The sequence below is a fragment of the Lissotriton helveticus genome, chromosome 2_1 (assembly GCF_964261635.1).
Source record: "Lissotriton helveticus chromosome 2_1, aLisHel1.1, whole genome shotgun sequence".
NCBI classification, from domain to species: Eukaryota; Metazoa; Chordata; class Amphibia; order Caudata; family Salamandridae; genus Lissotriton; species Lissotriton helveticus.
The window spans coordinates 704475416-704494672 of record NC_136059.1 but is presented as its reverse complement, the minus strand read 5'-3'; the positions used below and the strand labels follow the sequence as shown (position 1 = coordinate 704494672).

The 19257-nt window shown below is 45.0% G+C and overlaps 1 protein-coding gene across 24 annotated transcripts in view; it reads right to left on the bottom strand.

Moving 5' to 3' along the window:
- Positions 1 to 19257, bottom strand: part of CAST (calpastatin) — a 685784-nt gene that overhangs the window by 116684 nt on the left and 549843 nt on the right. For 23 of the 24 annotated variants that reach the window (XM_078675414.1, XM_078675406.1, XM_078675407.1 and 20 more), the window contains one exon: positions 17537 to 17632. The exons of the other annotated variant lie outside the window; for it this stretch is intronic. In XM_078675414.1, coding sequence (XP_078531540.1) covers positions 17537 to 17632 — 96 coding nt within the window. The remainder of the gene's footprint in view (positions 1 to 17536; positions 17633 to 19257) is intronic. 24 annotated transcript variants of the gene reach the window in all.

The window sequence follows — 19257 nt, the reverse complement described above, 5'->3', positions numbered from 1 at the left end:
TGGATGTGTATCTCATTCATGTGATTAAGTGTGAAGTTAAGTATGGCAATCTTAAACTTGCCTATACATACTTGCCGATATTTTGGACCTTCACGTTTTGGGTATGATATGGTGTTTAAGTCAATATTACCTGCTTGATATTTCATAACTCCATGTTATAATTTTATTTTATTGTGTTTCAAAAAGGCCAATTGCCGGGTATGCCCAGACATGGGTCCCGTGCTCTCCATGCCACTGGAGACGGGCATGCCCAGGCGTGTGTCCCGTGCTCTCCATGCCACTGGAGTCAAGCTATCCTGGCTGATGAGGGTTGAAAGCCCGAAACCGGTCCTAGGATGCTTGTTTCCAGTCTAGGGAGGACCTAGCCTGGTAGTTCGGGCTGGACTGTTACCATTGGGCACAGGGTCGAGACTGATTTGCATATGGCTGGGTCCAAACTGGAATGGCATGGTGGGCAAAAATACGATGGACTTAGGCCCAGATCTCTGTACTGGGGTGAATGTATGACATTGTTCTGCATTCTATCCATCAATTGTTTTTTTTGCAATTAGAGTAATGATGGCATCACACAGAATTGGCAAAGTCAGATGGGTATGTAGTTCCTAAAAAGTAAATTTAATTTGATTATGTTAATTGACTCTACAGGTCATCACCAAAATGGATTTTTAAGTTGATGCCCAGAGAGGTATGTGTGATTGGGAGTAGATATAGGAATCTATACTTTGAAACTCCAGTCACTACGTAGATTAGGTGACATTGGTCCTGAAGAAAATCTGCTTGATCATCTATATGACTAATTTTAGCTTAAAACATGTCGACCTATAGCCATCTTAGATAAATCCTAGTAGATAGCATCACACCTTTTAACATAGGCAGGAGAATTCAGTCATTAAAATTATCCTGAGGAGTACCTCTGTCCAACTTTAAACCTCACATTTGCACCTTTACACCTAATACACCAATCTACATTTAGACCCACACTTCACCAAACGGCTTATGTAAAGATCTCTGGGAAAGAGTCCCCATTGAGGGTGCCCATCAGGCATTGCAGCGCCCACCCGACATGAAGCAAAAGCTGAATGGTGAAGCTGTATACCTATCTAGGTGTGTGAGGGCATTTGTTCCTACAGAGTTGTGCTCACAGCAGACTCTGTGGAAATAGACCGTCCTAAGTAGATAAACACACCTTATTAGGAACTGCACGCCTTCTGACTTTGACTAGTTACCTGGAGAATGTATGCTGGACCTTTGTGCGCTCTGAGTCCCTCCCTCTGGATACGTATGGCACAGAATTACCTTGAGTTTGCTCATTATGGTATCAGACTGGCAACGACATTGTCCGATTTGCACCCTAGTAGATGTTTAATGAGATGAAGGTGACAAAGTACAATGCACCACTCTATCCCACTAGTTAGTAATCACAGAAATTTCCCAAGACCTTTATATTTCGACTTACACAGGGCACAGCACATTTATAGAGCTGAATCAATGAAAATCTATCCTGTTGGGTAAGAAGTAACAGCCACTGTTTAACAAGTATCCTACCACTAGGATTTGAATATAAGTTTGTACAATTCAGCGGAGTCTTGACTTGTGTCATGCACGGCTATACCATAAGTTAGACATCTAGACCTCTACAAAACACACATATTGACCTACATCATGAGCTGGTTTCCCAGTATAGAGACATCAAAAAAGACCTGCCAGAGTACCTCAATCCTGGCTCGTAATGATCATTTTTACCAAAGTAACTAGATATCCACAAAACTCTTCGGGTCACCTCTAAACTGAATTGCAGAGCATCATGCTACATCAAAACATAATGCCGGATTATGGTGAGTTTGGAACAGTATCATATTTAACTCACTCAGTAAACACAAACAACGCAAGTTGGGTATTTACCAGGGGCTTTTTTTTCTGGAAAATGAGCTATTGGATGCAGAAATGGTGGCTTCCACCACAAATTCTACATTTATCGGTATTTACAACATGTTTTTATGCCAGTTAATTTCAGAAGGTTTGACCTGTCGAAGTTTATCAGAAGAATACTTAGAGGGGGCGGGGGGGTGGAGGAGTTGGTGGAAATGTCAGAATTCCCATCCTGTGCAAACAAATCATTGGTTTGGAATATACCACCTCACTCTGGATCAGTCCCTGGGGCATCCACAAGATTTTTACAAAGCTCATTGATCTGGATTGTTATCATTCATTAATATGTCCTTACTGAGACATATACATAACTCTCGGAACCCACCTCAAAAACTATTATAAGTATGCACCGCTAGCCCCATTTACAATGACACTTTCAGAGAGCTCTCGCAAAGCACCACTTTAACTTGCAATATGTGCTTTAATATCAATTCTGGGAAAATGAGTGCACTTTTAAAATTCACCTGATTTAACATATGTTAGTAGTGAGTTCATGCAAGTTTGATTTCAGTTCAGGTAGTTCTAGGGCCAAACCCATCTGCTGCATTCCGGTCTGAAAGCTTCAAACCCTGGATTGGTATACACAGTCTTTCCTCCTTCAGAGGTCAATATTAATGAGAGCCATTGTGTTTTGTCAAAATAACTTCCGTTTCAAATTGCCTAAAAACTGAGACCCTTTTAATGTGCAATAGAAATCTGTTTCTTCTGTATACCATTGCTTATATAAAAAAACTATACAGCATGTAATAAAAAGAAGTTCAAACCTATTCAAGTATCCAAGCCTCTTTCTGTTCCCAGGGCCATCATCACAGACACTCAAAGCACATACAAACCCATCAGAGCATCCAAATGCTGAACACAGCCTACTGATGGAAAGTATTTAGAAAATAAGCAGTTTTAATAATTTCCTGTATAGGGATTTAAAACCCTCCATATGATCTGGGATGACCTTCAACAAAGCACTAGTTTGGCAATGCAAAAGACTGGCTGCCAGCCCCAGATCTACAATTCAGTTCAGAGAGCAAAAAAAGCATCCGAGGGCAGCATTTCAGACATTCTTTCAGGTTTCTAGGAGTCACACCGTAAGCTGCCCTGTGAACAGTGTGTGTACATTATGCACAATGCAGTTAATGGCAGAGAGCAAAAACGAATTCAAGCAAAAATCACAAAATATTTAAAACTCACAAAAATACAATCCCTTTCTTGTCGGAAGATCAGACTTACTAAGAACAATTTAGAGTACAGCGTAAGATTAAGAGTAGTTATTCCCACTGTGATCCAACAAAGAATGCACATACTGTCAATCGCTGTCCACAGGTTCTCAGATCAAGGAAGTGCTAAATCGGCAGAAAATCTTTTTTAAAACACCCCTATAGTCTGAAAGAACCACATCCCCCACGAAACTTAACACCCATGCGCCTTTCTCAAACAAACACCTAACAGTATGACCAGTATAAATCCCAGTGAGTGTCCATGCCTCACAATCTCAACAGATATACGTAATAACCCACTATTCATGCACACACACCATATCAAAAAGAAGCAAGCACAAAATCTGAGAGTTTTAATGATATTCAATCTCTATGCGGGAGAGAACAGACTGCGTCTGCACAACTGGGGTGCAAGAAGAGCAATCTAAGATGGAACAAAGTGTATCACCTGCCCACAGGTATTCAACTTTCAACCCTTCTTTCGACGTTTTCAGATTGCATCCTACCAGAACATTAAGAAAAACTGCATGAAAATATAATGATTTATAGTCCGGGATTATTCCCTCTCTTGCCTACTTATCTGACTAATACTCTTCTTACATCCATCCTCTGGATGCATTAATGCCTCTAAGTCTACCCTTGAACATTCCTGGTGCCAAACACTGTTTTAAGTTCAGTAAAATAACCATGCCACTCAATACAAAACATATTTTCCTTTGGAGTAACTTTTCCCGCAACACCAAAACCTATCGACTCATTCTGCACCCATAACTCAACAATTCCTCATTCTGTTTAACTTCTCTATGCTCACAGTATTTTACCTCCTCCACCCTATTTTCTCTCCCCTCCTTTTTCACTTACATTAGCTCATTGTAATAATTTCACCAAACTCCTCTTACAGCCTGGTATATGAAGAGCAATATCTGCTCACAATCTTTGTATCCCTTCTATCGACACAACCCGGTGGCCCCGCCAGGTAGTGATGCTGGCATTATAAAAAGATAACCACCCAATATTTTTGTCTACTCTTAACTTCGGCATTTTACAACAATCCGGGTGCCCACTGCAAGCAAGAGAGCTCTCATATACGTACTGGTATGTTAGAAATCAACATAGCATTATTTCATAGGAATCAGCTTTAATCTCCTAACTTCACTCGTGAGAGGGTTCTTTTATTTCCTCAACGCCAAAAATGATACCCATCAGTAAAAAGATTTTGAAACTTCTGCAGTCGAACACCCTTGGGCGACTTGAATGTGGCTTGAGCTGATGAAAATTGTCACCAACATATACACATATACAAACAAGCATTGGCAATGCCTATCGGTCTGGTGTGAGCTGCCAGCATTTTGACTTTGTCAATATTTTTTTGTCATGGTTTTTAGGTTGATGGAGACGTCAGCCTTCGCTAATACAAACCAAAAACATGGACTAAAGGCAAAAATATTTTTTTCTGGATTCAAAAATCATATTACCGACAGTAGTAGTTCCTAGCACTACTTTGTGTGTGGATGTGCTGCTTGTGAAAGGAAAGAACGCCATCATTCAGAGGTAAGTTAGCCAGCGGCTGTGATGGTCAGACCCACTGTCCCATGCTGTAGCGTGAATGACATAACAGAGCAACAGTTGACTAGATCTGGCTGAAAGCCCATGAAAGTATGTTTTACATTTATAGTTTTAAGTAAAATCAAAACGCCTTGGCTAATGCCAGTCCTAAAAAACTGTTCCTAGGGGTAACCTTGGTGTCATGGGTCACATGACAAAACATCAACAATAAATCGATAATAGAATTCCTTATGAATGAGGCTTCTGTGTCGCCGGCTGTGGCTGCCTCAATGGCCAGGGCTTGGTCTGCACATTCATCAGTGCTCATGTGTTCATTCGTCTTCTGGCTGCGGTGCATTATTAATGGGAATGCTACACACAAGGGAACCTGCAGAGGAAGCCGTCTGCTGTGCTCTTTCACAGTGTGAAACACGAGCCTCTGACGCAGCAGGTTCTGCGGCCTTCAGAAATTAGGAGATTGGGTTTCTATTCTGGAACAAAACAGCCAAAACCTGCAGTTAAAATACGGGTGTCTCCCACATACACCGAGGGAGCAGTCAAATGTGAACCACGCCATTATGAGAATCGTCATATAAGTGATTTCTAGCCAACACGAATATAAGTTTCCCATTGAGCACGGAAGGGGGAGGAGGAAAGGAGGGGGGCAGGGGAACACCTTTCACCTCATCCCTCCTTTCTGCCTAAAGGCAACGGATATTTGTGCGCTTTGAACATTTATGGGGGGGGAGCTCGCTATATTTTGCAGGGAGCCAGGGGGGGAGCTTCAGGAGGGTTGTCTGGGGTGTTACACCCCCCTTATAAATGTATAATTTAGCAAAATGTTGGGTACAGGAGCTTTCGGATTTCATCTGGGATTGTTAACTACTCACTCAAAAGAATCACCTTCCGTCTCCTCACCCACGCACACAAAGCCCTACACGACCAAGGCCTGAGCTACCTCAACAACCAAATCAACTTCTACGCTCCCAAGCGCCACCTCAGATCAACCAGCCACGCCCTCGCCGCCGTCCCACGCATCCGAAGAGCGACAACAGGAGGAAGGTCCTTCTCCTACCTGGCCGCCAAGACCTGGCACTCCCTCCCGGCCGACCTGCGCCTGACCCAAGACCACCTCTCCTTCAGGAAGAAGCTCAAGACCTGGCTGTTCGAGCAGTAGCGGCACCCCCCCCTCCTAGCGCCTTGAGACCCTACGGGTGAGTAGTGCGCTCTATAAATGTACTGATTGATTGATTGATTGATTGACTCAGACAAAAACACAAATACACATGGTTATTTTACCAAATACTGTGTTTAATGCACCCCTTCGCATCTGCAGAGAACCCCCAGTATTTTGTGTCACACCAGTGATTGACCTTATGCTCAAAAACTCAAGCAAAGCATTCGGAAGCCTCCCAACCAGCAGCTCCTCACCAGCACACATCAGTTAAAGCTAACAATGCCCCCAGTGTCCTCCCCCGCTCTTACATGTGCTAGCTTCAGTGTGCTCTTCCGTACATGCGCCCTGCTCTCAGTTCAGTTACTGCTATAGAACTGGCAAAACACTAACCATCTCATGCAATAAGCAAGTGTCAAGCACGTCAAAACGAAATTAAGCAGCTTATTACATCAGAGCTAGAAAACATGAATGTAAGTGCACATTTTAGATGTATTGGGTGCCATTTTCATCGTTAAAGAGCAGTCTGAGTCATATGAGGAGTAGGCCTGGGCGTGAAATTCCGCTTCACTCGTGGAGTTTTTCCCAGTCCGCGCAGTGAGCGGAGTTCCGAAAACTCCGCTCCGCAGAATTTTTCCCACGTTCGCACTCGCCAACGTTAAGTTGCCGAGCAAGAAAAATCTTACTCTAGACCACCTCCCAGAGAGATTTCTCAACATGGGCAGTAGCGGATGGCTGCTACCGCTCGCATTGAGAAACCTTCTGTTTGCGCTGAGGAAACGGCAGATGGAGTAGAACATCTAATCAAGTGGCAGGAAGAAGCAGCGCACTCTTGCGCTGCACATGGTGCTGTTTACGCTAGAAAAATTTCCAGCGTGGGACTAACACCCGGCACTAAAAATCTGCATGAGTGGCGTGTAGTAACGCACTCCGGCGCTTGCGGAACTCTGCGTAGCATAGAAGAGTTTTTTGGTCACTACGCGGAGTTCCACTTCGCCTAATGAAGAGACTTGCGCCATTCCTTTCGTCCGTGACTGCTCAGATGAAGCCAAGATGTCAGGACGATTCAAGAGTTTACCGGAGTATACAAAAGCATATCATCAACAGAAGATCTGTCCATCCGTCCCAGAGTGGGCCATTTAAACAGCACACTTTTTAATTATTTCATTGGGACAGAACTCAGAAAATGCACCCATTGCAGCCCAAGTATAAAAAGAAGCATTTGCAATGCAATCGATCACGCCTTTGGGACCGTATATGTTTTTAGCTATGCAGCACATTAGCCTGGGTGCTGAAACATCTACTGTTCTTTAACATGGAGGGAAAGTAAGCACCAAACTGCATGGCATGTCAGGTATGGAAACACATGGAGAGAAATATTGCTTTTCAATAGGAAATGGTACAGTCCAAAGCACTGTTTTTAATATAAAATCAGGGTCTTCGGTGTTCATATCAATGAAAATACAAGATTTGAAAAAATTATTATAGTCTATGGGTGCTCGTGGAAGACAATTTCTGTGGACTGGAATCTAGAGAATGCTAAATGTGGCCCTACAGTTAGCGCGGTTGACCTCGAAGCTGGGGAACCGGTCAAGTCTCGGCAACGACGTTCAACATCGTGTAATTCTGGGCATATCCCTTAATCTCCCTGTGCCTAACAAAAATGAATGCGTCCATCTGTAAAGAAACTGGTGCTCATGTAAAGCGCTCTGACACCTGATGTCTCGGGTCTAGCTTGCGCTATATAAAACTCTAAAAAAAAATGTTGACGTGATTCTGGTATTTTACTGACCTTTGCTGGTTGTTTTCGATCAAGTTAAACAGAGGCAGTTGGCGGAAAAAAAAATCCTTCAGGAGAAAGTAATTCTGGTACTTTACTGAACTCTACTGGTCGTTTTCTCTCAAGAAGGTTAAATAGAGGCAGTTGAACAGAAAAAAAAGTCCCTAAGCAGAAGCAGACAAGACCTAGTGCTGATCTCCAGAGCCCACAAAGTACATACACGTATATACTACAGTATATACACAAGAGGTCTCGAATGCTCGACCTAATAACAGAAACTATAACATACATTCAATGCAGCTTAAATATGCAATTTGCCATGCATATGGCATCACTGTGCCTTTTGGTTGTGCGAGTATGATGCCCCATTTTAGACTGGAAACTGATTATTTTTGTGGATATGTGTGGTTAGTACATTGTCAGTTGTAAGTTGCTGTGCGATTCTTTGTGGAGGGCTGTAACAAGTTGTTTGCTTATTTCCTCGGTTGTTTATGATGTCCAATATCCAGCAAATGTATATTGTGGTATTTTGCTAATGGAAGCAAGTACTCATTGATGGCTTAATAGCCAGTAAGTTGTGCGCTATACAAATGATAACTAACTCCAATAATAACACTACATGTGAATTATTTCTCATAATTAATGTAAATGACATTTTGTGAGAATTATGAAAATCTTCCAATAGGAGGTCCGGGATATCAGCTTCTCAGCCTCATTTCCTTCTCACCATTTAATTATTTAACATGCTGTTTTCAATAAACATCCTGTTAGGTAAAAACATGTTGATGCCATGCATATCACACGACACATGACATTAAAAATACATAACGTGTAAAGTGTATTATGGTCCAACAAAGCCAGCTAAGGCGCCCATTAACATTTGCAAACCAATTGGGTTTTTGCCATGTAACATATTAGGTCTCGCTTACAGACAGCTGGTGTGAAAGAACTATTGCGAACAACAACAAAAAACAAACTGCGAGGTTTGAGTCAGTCCCATATTCATTGTTAGATGTCAATCCTGTCTATCTCACTTCCATGTTCATAACTGGATGACCTTCCTACATATTCTTGTGTTTGTCCCCCTCAGGGTCTCAATATGTTTTCATTTAATAAAATGTAACATTCCACTGCTGACGTCAAACTTTGCGTTGCATATAAGAGACTATTTTATCTCTCGATGAACACTATTGCTCCCCTTTATCACCCATTTTTTTTTTTTTTTAAAACCTCTCACACCAGTGCCTGCTTCCACTTATACGCCCTAACGCTCTGTGCACCAGACTGCCACTTTATTTGCTGGCGGATATCACAAGATTTTTTTTTTTATCCGTCCACAATGGCAGCTGGTGCATGGGCATGAATGAGAGACTTGCATAACTGTAAGCATTTCATTTATTAAGAAAATCCATTCAAAGTTGGCTTCCATAGATGTGGCTACCAACATGGCAGCCATCTTAGTAGGAATTTTCTTATATTTCAATAGGTTATTTTTTTTAAGAATTAGAAAAAAATGTCAATGGTGTCTACCATCAGGGTGGTCATAAAAAAGCATTGGCAAAGCCAATTGGCTGCAAAGGCAAGGATTTTCCAGTGCTGGTTATCATGTCAACCATCACAACACCTCATTACCATTACTCGGCCTTAATAAACAGATTGTGTTATGCATCATCCATTAGAGAGGCAGGGAATGTGTTGTGGTAGATACAGTGAAACTAATTAGGTGACAGGGAAAGTAATTTTTGCTTTGCTAATAATTATGGGGCTATCTGTTGAACATGCACATCTGAGGGCTTCAAAATTCAACTTGACCCAGGAATCTCATTGGCTGACTATTGCGTTCTGTCTGCCAATTTCCAAAGTCCATTATGGTGGGGCTTGTATAGGAGAAAAACTTCTGGTGCCTTGCGTAGGGGGGCGGTGTTGGAAGGGAGGTGGAATGACCTGTGAACACCTCACTACTAGAGGTGGTTGCGGTGAACCGCTGAGGGCACCCCCAGGGATCCCTGTTTTGGAGGGACTCCCTCACCTCCCAAACCAGGCGTGCAACGCCTATTGGGCTCAAAGGGCTTCAGCTCCCCCCCCAACCCCCTCCCGTTGTGTGTCAGCCTGGGCCGAGACAGCTTCCCAGGCACACACACAGCTGCACCTGAGTACTTCACAGGTCTTTAAAGGACTCAGGAATGGGTCAATGTTCTTTCCACTTTTTTTAAGGACAAAATAAATGACATTCATAAACTCTTCCCCGAATCAACCACGCCACCTATAACTAATACTCTACTGAATCAGTCTCATAGTGACCATCACCCTCCTCACAATGCTCTAATTTAATTTCTAATTTAAAATACTTCTAGAGCGCAGCGTACACCTTGCGGTTTCTTGGCGCTGGGGGGATCGGCAGCTGAGGGGGAAAGACCAGGGAGAGGTGAAGGGAATTTTGAGGGAGATTAAGTGAGGAAAGCCTGGCTGAAGAGGAACGTTTTCAGATCTCTGCGAAAGGGGAGATACTGAGTGGCAGAGCGGAGGTGGTCAGGGAGTGAGTTCCAAAAGGTTGGAGCCAGGGTAGAGAAATTGGCCCCGCCCCACTTTTTGCGAGTGAAGCGAGGGATATGGAGGAGGGACTTGGAGGAAGACCGGAGTTCTCTTACGGGTACATAAGACTTGATTAGTGAGGAGATGAAGGCGGGGGCAGTGCCCTGGCGGGCCTGGAAGACCATACAACCGATCTTAAATAGGGCCCGTTCCTTTATAGGGAGCCAGTGAAGCTCCCTGAGAAGAGGGGTGGAGTGGTGATACCGAGGAAGACCGTACACCAGCCGGGCTGCTTGGTTCTGAACGGTCTGGAGTCTACGCAGACTGTATGCGGGGATACCGTGGTAGAGAGCGTTTGCGTAGTCCAGTTTCGATATCACAAGTGCGGCCATAATGATCTTAAGTGCCTGGGGGGAAAAGAAGCGGGAGACAGTGCGGATAGTGCGGAGAGAGAGGAAGCAGGAGGACACCACAGAGCTGATTTGTGAATGGAGGGTGAGTTGGCTGTTTATTTTGACACCAAGTGTTTTGACCGTGATGGAGGGGGTCGGTGCAGTGCCAAGGGAGGGGGGCCAGAAGAGAGAGTTCCAGGGACTGGACGAACCACCAGTGAGAACCAGCTCGGTTTTATCCGGGTTCAGCTTAAGGTGGTTGTGGTTCATCCAGTCCCTGATGAATGTCATAGTTGACTGGAAATTAGAGACCGAGAAAGGGGAAGGGGACAGATCAAAGATGAGCTGGAGGTCATCCGCGTAATTATAGACGGTGACCTCCAGCTGCTGTAGTGCAAAGATGAGAGGAAAGATATAAAGGTTGAAAAGTAAGGGGGAAAGAGAGGATCCCTGGGGGACACCACAGGTGACAGGGAGGGGAGTGGCCGTGAAGTCGCCTAGCCGGACCGCCTGAGTGCGTTCCCTCAGAAAGGAGGAGAGCCAGATCAGGGCTGATCCCCCGATGCCGGCCGCCTTGACACGGGTAAGTAAGATGGTGTGGTCCACCGTGTCAAAGGCGGCGGATAGATCAAGGAGGACCAGTGCCTGGTGTTTGTTTCCATCCATACCCTTTCTGAGTTTGTCCAAGACTGAGACCACGACTGACTCGGTCGAATGCCTGGGACGGAACCCGGCTTGGCGGGATGCCAGTCCCCCATTTGCCTCAACATGGGCGCTGAGCACCGCGGTAACATGGCGTTCCATCACCTTGCCCAGAAAGGGTAGCAGGGAGATGGGGCGATAGTTGGCAGAGATAGAAGAGTCAGCGCCAGGTTTTTTCAGGATGGGCACTATGGTAGCTGCCTTGAGCGCAGAGGGCACTACGCCCTGTGCCAGGGAGCTGTTGAGGAAGGCAATGGGGGAGTCAGGGCAGCTGGAGTATATTTGCTGCAGGACTCGTGCTGGGCAGACATCCGCGGGAGACCCCGACTTCACTTTAGGGAGTATCTCCATAAAAGAGTCCTGAGTGAGGGGGGGGATGGAGGTAAGCAGGTAGGGGAGGGGGGGAGGGATCGACGAAGGCCGAAGAAGGTGGAGGGATATTGAGCTTGATGGTTGCTATTTTATCTAAGAAATAAGTATTGAGCTGGTCGCAGAGTGGTTGGGAGGAAGGGATATTGGGCGAGGTTCGGTCTGAGAATGCCAGGTCATTCACTATCCCGAAGATTTCCCTGGGTTTATTTTCGGCAGAAGTAATTTTTGACGAAAAGTAGGCGGTCTTAGCAGCCAGGATTGCTGTTTTGTATTTGTCCAGTGCCGAAATGAAGTGGGTTTTTGATAAGGGATTGTAATTTTTCCTCCATTGCCTCTCTGCCCGTCGGGCGCTCAGTTTGAGATCTTTTAGGTGGTCATTGAACCATCTATTAGCGTCCTTTGGTCGGCGGATGGAGATGCGGCGTAGGGGCGCCACAGAGTCGCAGCCTTCAGCCAGCCAGGTGTTGATGGCCTTGGCTTGAGAGGTAGATGGTAAGCCAACAAGAGTAGGGGTGGAGTCGCGGAGCATGGAGGTCAAGGAGGGATAATCCAGTCTATTCCAGTTCCGTGCCCAGATGTTTTTGGCATGCGGGGTTTTAGGCATCGCGTTACGGGGAATAGAGAAGGAAATGAGGGCATGGTCGGACCATGGGCACGGCGAGACGGTGGCCGAGGCCACGGGGAGGTTGAGGGACCAGACCTGGTCCAGTGTGTGCCCATGGGAGTGGGTGGGAACGGATATGTGCGACACGAAATTAAGGGATGAAAGGCAGTCTGTAAACTCTTTTGAGGCTGAGCACTCGTGTGGGTCGGAGGGCCAGTAATTAAAGTCCCCTAGCACCAAGACCGAGGCGTAGTTGACCACCAAGTTGGCCAACAGGTCTTGAAAGGCCGGCAAGAATGCGGGCGAGGGCTGGGGAGGCCGGTACATTAATAGGCAGGTGATGGGGGGAGAAAATGAAAGAGAACGGACTACCAGGAAGTCAGCAGGGGGAATGGGGGGGGAGGGAAGTGATTGGAAATTCAACTCGGACCGAGCAATCAGGGCGACCCCACCGCCTGCCTTGCCTGCCGGCCGGTCGGCTCGCAGGGCCACATAGGAGGGGGGTAGGGTGGCCAGGAGAACGGGGAGGGAAGTGTCACAATACCAAGTTTCGGTCAGGAGCAGTAGGTCTCACAGAATTCCACACATTCTCAGAGGAGGAAGTAGCCATCACAATCAATAAAATCAAATCAGGGTCTCCAGCGGACCCCACCTCCTCCCAAACTTTAGCCAAAATTGCACCGGTCCTGATCCCCGCCCTGACCACAACACTTAGCCTATCACTGTCCCACTCATCAGTCCCTGCCCACTGGAAAGAGGCCATAATTAGACCAATATTAAAAAAGAACAACGCTGATCCAAAACAGCCCCTAAACTACCGCCCGATCTCCCTTCTACCACTCTTCGGGAAGGTCATGGAATCCTTAATAAATAAACAGCTAATCAAACACCTTGAAGATAACAAGCTATTTGACCCTTCGCAATCAGGATTCAGAGCTTTCCATAGCACCGAAACTGCCTTGCTCGAGATAGTGGATAATATTCAGCTAACCCTCGATGCTAGACAGTCGGCCATACTGATCCTGCTTGATTTATCAGCAGCCTTCGACACCATCTCACACAGCATTCTTATAGAGCGCCTAGCTGAGATTGGTGTCGAAGGCTCAGCTCTACTCTGGATCCAAAGCTACCTGACCAAAAAGCGGTCTAGGGTCCAACTTGGGTCTTTTTCCTCCATACACGTCGAAAACGATAAGGGAGTCCCCCAGGGATCAATACTGAGCCCTACACTCTTCAATCTATACCTATCTCCACTAGCCAAGGTAATTAGAGCTCACGGTTTTGAAACAGTGTCCTACGCAGATGACACCCAGCTCTTAATCACCCTAGGCCCAAACCCCACGGACACCAAATCTAGATTCCAACACTGCATGACCTCTATAAAGGAATGGATGTCCAACAACTAACTGATGCTTAACGCCGGAAAGACGGAGATAATGCTGGTTGGAAACGCACACAAACACTGGTCAGACGAATGGTGGCCACCGACATTAGGTCCCTGTCCTGCCCCCAAAAATTCAGTACGGAATTTGGGAGTCACCATCGACAATAAACTATCTATGTCGGACCACATCAACAAAGTAGTACATACCAGTTTTGGATTGATGCGCAGTCTTAGGAGGATCTTTAAGTGGATCCCTCCACCATCCCGCATGCCTTTGAGCCAGGGTTTAATCATAAGCCGTCTGGACTACAGCAATGCACTACTTGCCTCCATCAATGAAAGTCTCTTAACAAAACTTCAGACCCTGCAAAATACGGCTGCCAGGATGGTTCTTAATCTCCCTCCCTGGACTTCATCGGCCCCCTATCTCAGAACACTTCACTGGCTTCCCATAAAAAAAGTATCAATTTTAAACTCTGGTGCTTAGTTCATAAAACTATCAATGGCAAAGGGCCTAAATATCTGGAAAAAAAGGTCAATGAATACTGTCCGACCAGAACCTTCCGATCCTCGCACAAGCACCTCCTAACCGTCCCGAAAGTCTGCACGGTTAGAAATGGCGACAGATGTTTTTCTAAAATAGCCCCAGAAATATGGAACACACTACCCCTGCAGCTTCGAACAGAATCCAATCATAACATATTCCGAAGAAACTTAAAAACCTGGCTTTTTTAGGTCCACCCACCTCTCTGTCCTCTCACTGAAATTCTGCAAGCACTATGAGACCTACAGGTGATTTATGCGCTATACAAATTCAATTTCAAATTTCAAATTCAAATTTACTTGTTAATGAGGCTTTGTTGTGTTTTCACCCCTTCCTAGAGCCCCTGCATCTCCAGTCTGCATATTGCTGGAAAAATCAGCCCTCCACCCAAAATTTTTAGTAGCCCCCCCACCCCCCGAAATTTGGCTCTAGATGCGTCTTTGTCCCAAACCCATACCATTGCATGGCTTGCAGAATGCGTGCCATGGCATGGACTAAGAAATAGGTAAAAGCCTTGGAATGTCACTGTACTTTCCCGAGCAGGCCACCTGCAGCTCAGCAAGCCCCAAACCTTCAGGGGTACCCCAATGAGCCTAAGACCAATCAATATCTGTGCGATCTTGGAGACAACGGACCCATCATCACATTTTACAGAGGGCCCCCATCATTATTGTGTTACGCCACTGGCTGAGGGGTAGAAAATACCCTTTCTCCCAGCAAAAACAGATGTGTGTAGCCAAGGAGGTTCATTCAACGATACATTTAGAATGAGGTGGCATTAATGCCCCTCTGAAGCATAGTCCAATGCCTAACCCCCTCACCATACTACTACACTATGCTTACTCAACCTCAAAAACTGCAACTTGGTGCATTCAGTAAGTACTGCGTGTTTAAAGGTGGATAAATATCAGTAAAGAGAGAGTAGGAATTTGAACCTGTGTCACGAGCTTTTATTTTCCACTGATTCACAGGAATGAAAAAATGCTCCTTGAAGAACATGTCCAGTCAGTAAGGGTGTACAGGGTGATGAGCACCACAATGCTTGGGCAAAGGCCACGCCAAAACTAGATATTGGCTTATTGGGCACACAGCATGGCCACAGGCAACACCCTGCATCCATAGTCTGTAGGGCACACCCCTGCCTTCCAGGCAAGTGCACACCTTGAGCTGCGTGTAGAATGTGGCTCAAGGCTACAAATGGTAGCCAGTGTTCGCTGACCATGGTTAAAGGGCATAGTTTTGGGCTCTGGAAACAGGGAGATCAGATGAAGGTCAGCGAACACCCATCGCAGCCTTCACCCCACCAATTTTCAAAGGTTTTGGACTGTAACCTTAGGATCACTTCAAATTACGCTTTTTTAGGCAAATATGTTACATATGTTGGTTACTAAATCTAAGTAAACCACCATAACGTCCCTTAGCAAAAGTTTTTTCATTGGGTATGTGTGTATCTTTCTGCTTCTCTCCCTGGTGGGTGACCTAGAGCTAAGCTATCCTTCAAAAATATGTGGGTAGCGATTTAACCCCCAAATTTGCTGCAGGTATCTAGAGGGAGGGCTATATAAGTTATAGAGTTACAAAATAACTTTCTTGAAATTTACATATGCAAAACATATTTAATATGTTTACTGTGTTTATAGACTTCATGTCAACCTGAATCCTCAATATCTGCTTCATGCGAGTGATATACATATACCGAAGGCTTGTCAGCCAAAAAACAGCAAATTTGCATGAAGAAATACTGAACCAATGACTAACAAAGACACAGGAGCCTTAGAAAGGCCCTAGGAAACAAAAACAAACAAGCAGAGGGGAAGAATGCGAAACAAGAAATTTGGTGGTAAGAGTTATGCAGAGATGTGAAATGAGAAAAATGAAACCACTTAGGAGATGGGCTGAAAACATCCGAAATGATAAGTCCAATAGATGAAAATACAACAGAGAGAGAATACAGGAACATAAAAGACAAAGGAGTCAAAATTAATTTAAACACAGCACGTAAACCTAAATCTTACAGAAGGTGCGTGTGGCATGTCCTACACATACACGTACTCTGCTCTACTGTAATCTCTTCGCCTACTTCAAATGCGCACTGCGCGCTCAGTGGCAACGCCCGAGTCTCCTCGGAGGCGACAGCAGCACTCACCGTCCTCTCACAGCAGCACTCACGGCAGGCCCTCACCGGCTCCTCGCAGTCCCTTCTCCTCGGCACTCGTCAGCTGCACTACACGGAGGCCTCTGAGACAGGCCACGCCTACCTCACCGCCCTGCTAAACCCAGCCCACAGGCATCAGCCGGCCACCTCCACGCCACCCTCGTTTGCAGCCTCCACCCTGCTCCCCCCACCGCCGGCCTTTTCATCTGCAGCCCGCCCACCCCCTCTGCCAACCCACCGTGCCCCCTCCCGGTCCCAATACAAACACCAAACCGGCAATTACATCCCTCGGGGCGCTGATGAGAACCATGTGCAGGTTGTTCCAAAACGGGATCTCTGCCTTGACACTGGGGACCAATTTTAGAATTGCGCACCTCAGCAAATAGAAGGACATTTCACATTTACTTTTTCAGTCCGGCTTCGTAATACTTCAGACATCGGGGACAATGTTATTGTATCTGCACATAAACGTTTTAAAGCTGCCAAGCCAGGACAGCGACCCGTTTTCAATCGCATTAGAATAAAAAATGTGCAATATGCGCTGTACAATCCAATTAATCGTGAATACTTAGTTCCCCCTTTAAACAGACTGCACATCTTTCCCCTTGCACTGGCTGTGCTCGTTCACCCCTGTTCTTTTCGTCCCATGCATACTTCTCTTCTTATGCAGTTCCCAAATTCTTGTTGAGTTCGATGGACCCCTGTGACTAGGTTCGCGCTGTAGCGATCTATGCAATTATATTTATTGATTCGACCATACCCAGTAGCCTAAAATAAGAGGCAGACCAAACGAAACGCCCAGTGTGCCATCTTTTTCAGATTACTACTTGCCTCGATGGAGATATACACATTGTGTTTTGATGTGCTGTCTTCGATGCACGAGTTCAAAAGAAAATAATCTAGTAGGTTACTGTATTATTTATTTATTATTATGTATATTAACGATAAATAAAAGTAAACGTTTGGGGCTTTTTAAAATAATAAAGTCTCAATTTTAGGACCAAAATCAACCCCCGCAAAAAAAAGTTTCCATTCTTGTTGTTCCATATAGAGATGAGTGAAGAAAACAACCGGATTTGATAACAATAAAACGGGGGAAGATGAACAGAGGGAGGAGCAGCGGCTAGAAAGTGACCTAATGTTTGTTGTTCCAGGGTGACAAGGTCAGAGTTTGTATTGTCAAACTTCAGCTGTGCTGCCTCAGTCTCTTACCTTGGCTGCAGGCAGCGGGGCAGACTGTGTTGTCGTAGCGGTGCTAGTGACAAAGTCTCCCGACAGTGCATCGACCAACTCCGTGTCACTCAGGGGCTAGGGTCAAAGGTGAGAAACAGAAAAAAAACAGGAGAATGTTTAACAGACCTTTCCTTACCACACCTCCTAAGGGCACCGCCACCTTCACGAATTAACATTAATTTAAAATTAGGCCGGCGCTTACAGTTGATGAAAAACAATCATTTAATTGGCCTATACTTTACACCAGTTTAAGCTCGCCCCTCCTGGGATTTTCAGACTTCCCTGGTTACAGACTCCCTCTGCCTAGCAACTGCAAACAAACGCACGGTATCAATGGCGCCCGTCCAGCCGGCCTCAGTCAGAGGGAGATTCCTGTGGTGAGAGTGGCGTACACCCGGGAGACGGGAAGACACTGACAGCTCTCTCTTCCCTCCACGGAGCTCTTTGAAATTACATCGTCTCTCATACAGGAGACACCAAAACTGTTCGGCAAACTGAGCCCAATCCTCCAACTTTGAAAATTAACCCCTTCGAGTTGTAAAGGTCTATACCAAACAAGAGCTGCAGTTTAGCACAGGCAGTGAGTAAAGAAAGTGCGAATGGCCCAGAGTTCCTCACATGCAATCAACCCCTTGATTTACACACTTTCGGAAACATGTTCAAGACATTATCTATAGTTAGAAACATATCAAACTATTGGCATTCATTTCATTCATTTTTTTTTCATTTCATAAATCTTTATTCGAATTCCAAGAATTCATAAAAGCACATTCATTCACAAATTTACAATGTTATAATAAAATCCTTATATAAAAACTTTGTTAAACCATAATAATCATCAGACAGTTTTAGCAGAGTTCTATACAAAAAGAAGTCCAGGATTATCCATCATTTTGCGGGCTCGGGTGGCGGTTCTCAAAAAAGTGCTAGTGCGGAAAACTAGTTCTTCATTATCCAGAGAAAACAGCATCTGATAAGATTCCCCCAAAGAGAGAGGTCTTTATTAAAAAAAAAAGGAATTAAAAACCACTTTGCATATTTTAAATAATATTTACAAAAGAAGAAAAAGTGCAAATCAGTTTGTGCGCTCACTCCATCACAAGGGCATGGTATATTTACTAAATTTAACCGATGGCCTAGAGTGAAACATAACAGAAATCTTACAGTTCCTGCCCTCAATCGAAATATAAGGTTTCTTTCCCAGTTTGTCATTGGGAAGGTAAGATATTTCGATAAAGGATACCCATAAAATTCCTTGCCCAAGTAACTAAAAACAGAGGGTTTCTTAGTTTCCTCACTGATCCTTTTCGAATTGTAAAGTACATAGAGGGCTTTTTTCAAGTCATTCTTTTGGAGTGAGTCGGCACTACTTGGGTCTAAAAAGAGGCTACCTATGTCAAAACTAGGTAGGCTCTGATAGACCCCCGATAGCCATGGAATATCCATTCCTCTCTCACACATAAGGCAATCTGTTATAATTTTTTGCGTTAAGGATGCAGATTTATTCCTCCAAACTGAGAGCCAAAATAACGCAGGTCTAGCGCTGATGAAATCACATATAAAATTTAGATTAAGTTTCCTATGGCATATATACTGGGAGGTGGAGATTGGAACACCCAGCAGCTTTCTACAAAAACGATTTTCTTCCTGCTGGATGCACTGATTCTTCACCAAACCCCATACCTCAGCCCCACACGTGG